General features: G+C 35.6%; 1 protein-coding gene across 1 annotated transcript; it reads right to left on the reverse strand.

Moving 5' to 3' along the window:
- Window positions 1-3,843: 3,843 nt before the first annotated feature.
- LOC139876072 (uncharacterized) lies at window positions 3,844-4,837 on the reverse strand. Its single transcript, XM_071863374.1, has 4 exons — window positions 4,736-4,837; window positions 4,610-4,672; window positions 4,129-4,497; window positions 3,844-4,071 (listed from the first exon to the last, which is right to left on the reverse strand). Exons 1-4 carry the CDS (start codon window positions 4,835-4,837, stop codon window positions 3,844-3,846), a joined length of 762 nt encoding a protein of 253 aa, XP_071719475.1.
- Between the last annotated feature and the right edge of the window lie 343 nt (window positions 4,838-5,180).

A 5,180-nucleotide genomic window follows, 5' to 3' on the forward strand; every position in this document is an offset into this window, starting at 1 on the left:
TAGTCGACATAACAAAGGAAAAGAAAGAAAAAAAAATATGCAGGGATATATGGATGATGCTTTTGTCTTCAAACCGCTGCAAAACCAAAGTATGTCTCATACAAGAAGGTGTTTGAGATGTTTGGAATAGAAGACGCGAATGGAAGTAGTAGTAAACATTGTTGTTAGTGGGGTGGTTTGATCTTGATATAAAAACAATCAAGTAGTAGCAGATATACCTTAGGTGGTGGTGATGTATTGACATCTAACAGAAATAGTATATTACGATTGATGGTGTGTTGTGGGTGTTAGGTTTTGAGTTGCAGAAGTGTGACAAGGTTGTTCGTTTGATTGAGCGAGGAACCAAAATGGCATTTTGTTTGTTTGAAGATGGAGGTGATAACCGGTGGAGTGGCGGTTGTGTGGTTCTCGGTTAAGAATAGAAGAGAGAATGAGAGAGACGATGGATATAGTGAAAGGGTGTTGAAGGTAATCATTTGGGAGTGAAGGTGGTTCAACAACTATGAATGTATATCCATATAATTGGATTGTAAGAAACAACAAAACAATGTACTCCATTGAATGATTATCACTTTTTAAAAGAATTGATTATTTAATAAATAAATAAAAAACGTGTTCCTTATAAATTAAAGGAAATATCGGTATCCATGATTAAGGGTCTGTCGACAACTAATAATCTAATAATAGTGGTATTATTTTGTATTCCTTTTCTAAACACTTACGGATAAAAGTCTTTAGAAAATCTTCACATTTTTTAAATTAAGTTCTTTTATCTATTCTGGTCATTAGCTGATTGAAACCTAGTAAAAAAAAATAAATTCGTCTATTATTGGTTTTAAGTTCCAAGTGATATGTACAGAGTACCATAATTTAACTGGACATAGTAAAAATATAATTATTAATCCTATATTTTACCTAGTTTAAGTTATGGACTAAAGTTAACTTTTAAATTCACCTAAGTTCGTCTTTAGACTTGTTTAATATTAACCATAAAATTTTGACATAGCTCAATCCCAATTAAATATTTTTAAAATTAATTAAATAGATTCTAAATATATATATATATATATATATTTAATAACTCCGTTTATTTTTAAAATCACATAAGTTGGAATTTAACTTGTTTAAATAATCATTGAATGATAACGAGTACTCCTATCATTTACTAAATGAATTCGAAACTATATAAATTTATTCAATATACTTATATATATATATATATATATATATATATATATATATATATATATATATATATATATATATATATATATATATATGTTGTAAATAATTATTATATATTATTTTATTTTACATAGTTAATTTTAATATAATATATTTCAAATTATTATTCATATATATATATATATATATATATATATATATATATATATATATATATATATATATATACACATATATTTAAATATATACGTATCTATTTACAAGTAATTGTTCGTGAATCGTCGAGAGCAGTCAAAGGTCAATTGAATATATAAACATAGTTTCAAAATTTTTGAGACTCAACATTACAAGCTTTGCTTATCGTGTCGGTTACATATAAAGATTAAGTTTAAATTTGGTCGGAAATTTCTGGGTCTTCACACAAACTATTTCTCACCTGCCTCCAACCAACACGATGGAGTTCTACACTTTCTACCATACAACATTTCATAAGGCGGCATGCCTATACTCGAATGATAGGAGTTGTTGTATGCAAATTCGACCAATGGTAGATGATAATCCTACGATCCACCATATTCTAACACACAAGCCCTTAGCATATCCTCTAAAGTCTGAATAGTTCGTTCACTTTGACCGTCAGTCTGAGGATGATAGGCTGTACTAAGGTTGACATGAGTACCCAAATTTTCTAGCAGACTATTCCAGAAACTAGACACAAATCGGGAATCTCTATCTGACATAATAGAAAATGGTATCCCATGTTGCGATACTATTTCATTCATGTACAACTGAGCTAATTTTATCAACGAAGTTGTTTCACTAGTAGCTAGAAAATGCGCACTTTTGGTTAAACGGTCCACTATTACCCAAATCATGTCATTTCCTTTCTGGTTTCTGCTTAGTTTTGTCACAAAATCCAAGGTGATATGTTCTCATTTCCACTCTGGAACCTCTAATTGACGCAAAGACCCATACAGTTTCTGGTGTTCTGCTTTCACTTAGGCGCAAATATGACACTTTTCCACGTATTGCGTGATGTCTGCTTTCATAGTTGGCCACCAATATAACACTTTCAGATCATGGTACATTTTTGTACTACTAGGATGCACAAATAATCTCGATTTATGTGCTTCATTTAAGATCAAATCCCTCAATCCTCCAAGTAACGACACCTAAAATCGTTCACGATAAGTCTTTAATCCTCGAGAATCATTCATCAATTCTTCTTTTCTTTTCACCATTAACTCATATTTCAAATATCTATCTTGTAATGCTTCGAGTTGAGTTATCTTTAGTCGATCCGCTAAATCAGACACAATCTCAATTCGCATAAACTTTACATTATCAACGGGTTTCTTACGACTTAACGCATCAGCCACGACGTTTGCCTTGCCAGGATGATATCTGATCTCACAGTCGTAATCCTTAATTAGTTCTTGCCACCGTCTCTGGCACATGTTAATCTCTTTCTGTGAAAAGATATACTGTAAACTTTTATGATTGGTGCAGATAACACAATGCGTACCATAAAGATAATGTCTCCATAACTTTAACGCGAACACTGCTGCAGCCATTTCTAGGTATGTGCTGGATAATTCTTTTCACTTGGTTTTAACTGTCGAGATGCATACGAAATCACATGATCTCTTTGCATTAATACACAGCCCAAACCGGATAAAGACACTTCGCAATACACAACGAAGTCTTCGGAACCCTCAGGTAAGGCTAACACTTGTGCTTGACATAATAAACTTTTCAAAGTCTGAAACACAGTTTCCTGTTCATTATCCCCACTGAAAAGATACATCCTTTCTAGTTAACTTTGTCAAAGAACTTGCAATTTTTGAAAAATCTTTAATAAATCGTCGGTAGTAACCGGCCAATCCTAGAAAACTCTTGATTTTAGTTAGATTCTTTGATGAATTCCAATTCATCACAGCTTCAATTCTAGACAAATCCACTTTTATACCTTCTGCACAGATAATATGACCCAAAAATTAAACTTCACATAATCAGAATTCACACTTGGAAAATTTTGCATACAATTGTTCACGTCTTAAGAGTTCTAACACTTGTCTTAAATGCTCAGCATGCTCGGATTTGGTTTTGGAGTACACTAAGATGTCATCAATTAACACGATAACAAACTTATCCAAAACCAGTTTACACATCCTATTCATGAGATCCATGAAAATTGCTGGAGCGTAAACCAGTTTACACATCCTATTCATGAGATCCATAAAAATTGCTGGAGCGTTGGTTAACCAAACGACATCACTAAGAACTCATAATGACCATAACGAGTACGAAATGCAGTCTTAGGAATGTCATATTCAGTAACACGAACCTGGTGATATCCCGAACGTAGATCTATTTTCGAAAAGAACGAAGCTCCTTGAAGCTGATCAAATAAGTCATCTATCCTCGGAAGCGGATACTTATTCTTCACTGTTCTTTTATTTAGTTCACGATAATCTATACACATTTGGAGCGTACCATCTTTCTTTTTCACGAATAACACTGGTGCACTCCACGACGAAGAACTCGGACGAATGAACCCGCGGTCCAACAGTTCTTGAATTTGGGACATCATTTCATGAATTCTGAAGGAGCTAATCTATACAGAGCTTTAACAACCGGCGTATCCCCTGGCACTAACTAGATCTTATATTCAACTTCCCTGATCGGCGGTAAGCCTGGAAATTCATCTGGGAACACTTCTGGATATTCAGACACCACAGGAATATTAGATACTACTTTCTTTTCCTTCTTTACATCGATCACATAAGCAAAGAAAGAATCACATCCCTTGGCCAAAGATTTCTGAGCTTTCATCATTGACAATAATGGACAACGGAACCCGCCGCGATCACCACGAGCCACTACCTATTTCCCACCGGCCACCAGAAAAGAAATAACTTTCCTATCGCACTTAATACTGGCCTTATGGTCACTAAGCCAATTCATGTCTAGCACTACATCAAAGCTTGGTATAGGCATCACTAGGAAAGTCACAGGGAAAAGACTACCCTTTATGTCAATAGTAATTCTAGACACAAACTTTGTGACTCGAACATTTCTACCGTCACCCACTTCGACACTTAAGGGTTCATTTGTTACAATAACAGGCACATTTAACTTAGTACAAAATGTAGTTGACACAAACGAGCGATTTGCTCCACAGTCAAATAGTACACGAGCCGACACAGAATTTACTAAGAACATAGCGATGATTGCATCGTCAGTAGCAGTGGTAGCATCTACTGACATCTGAAAGGCTATAGCTTCAGGTGGTGGAGGATTCTTGCGATTCTACCCCACAGAGGATGCAGATGATCCCCAGCTGACACAGCACGTACCCCTCAGCCAGACCCCACCCCGGAATAACTCTTTCTTACAGCTGGACAATCTGCAAATATGTGACCCTCTTTATGACAGTTCTAACACACACTATTCCTAAATGAACAATCTTCAGGCTCATGTCCCACTATACCACAACGCAAACACCATTTCGTTAATGTTGAACACTGCCCACTATGCGAAGACTTACACATTCTACACAATGTCTTCTGACTGCTTGACACTGATCCACCCTGGCTAGATTGCCCTTTTGGGAGTGAAGGTGGATCAGTGTCAAGCAGTCAGAAGACATGGTGTAAAAAAGTAGTAGCCTTTGCTTGCTGGATATACATTCTCTCATTCTCTCATTTCTTTGATTGCTGGCTATACTGACTTGCCGCTGGTTTCACTTGCGGCACACTTTCGGTTTTCACACTTCTTGTCGCCTTAATATCACTTTTAGTTACCTTTGCCAACATATGCGCTTGTGAAAAAGTAGTAGCAATCCTTGCAATCGTGCGATACTCAGGTCGCAAAATTTCTACAAAGCGTTGCACTTTGGATTGTTCTTCAGGTATCCAATGATGCATGAACCTTAACTTGCCCGTAAACTGCTCAAATGCTTCATCGACTGTCATGTCTTCAGTCATCGTCAT

This window comes from Rutidosis leptorrhynchoides, chromosome 11, assembly GCF_046630445.1.
Source record: "Rutidosis leptorrhynchoides isolate AG116_Rl617_1_P2 chromosome 11, CSIRO_AGI_Rlap_v1, whole genome shotgun sequence".
In the NCBI taxonomy this organism is placed as follows: Eukaryota; Viridiplantae; Streptophyta; class Magnoliopsida; order Asterales; family Asteraceae; genus Rutidosis; species Rutidosis leptorrhynchoides.

Coding starts and splice junctions, on each gene's coding strand:
- LOC139876072 (XM_071863374.1), bottom strand. CDS start 4,837: ATGTCTTCTGACTGCTTGACACTGATCCACCTTCACTCCCAAAAGGGC. Junction 4,673..4,735: donor GAAGACATTGTGTAGAATGT/GTAAGTCTTCGC, acceptor GTTGTGGTATAG/TGGGACATGAGCCTGAAGAT. Junction 4,072..4,128: donor ATTGGCTTAGTGACCATAAG/GCCAGTATTAAG, acceptor GGTGGGAAATAG/GTAGTGGCTCGTGGTGATCG.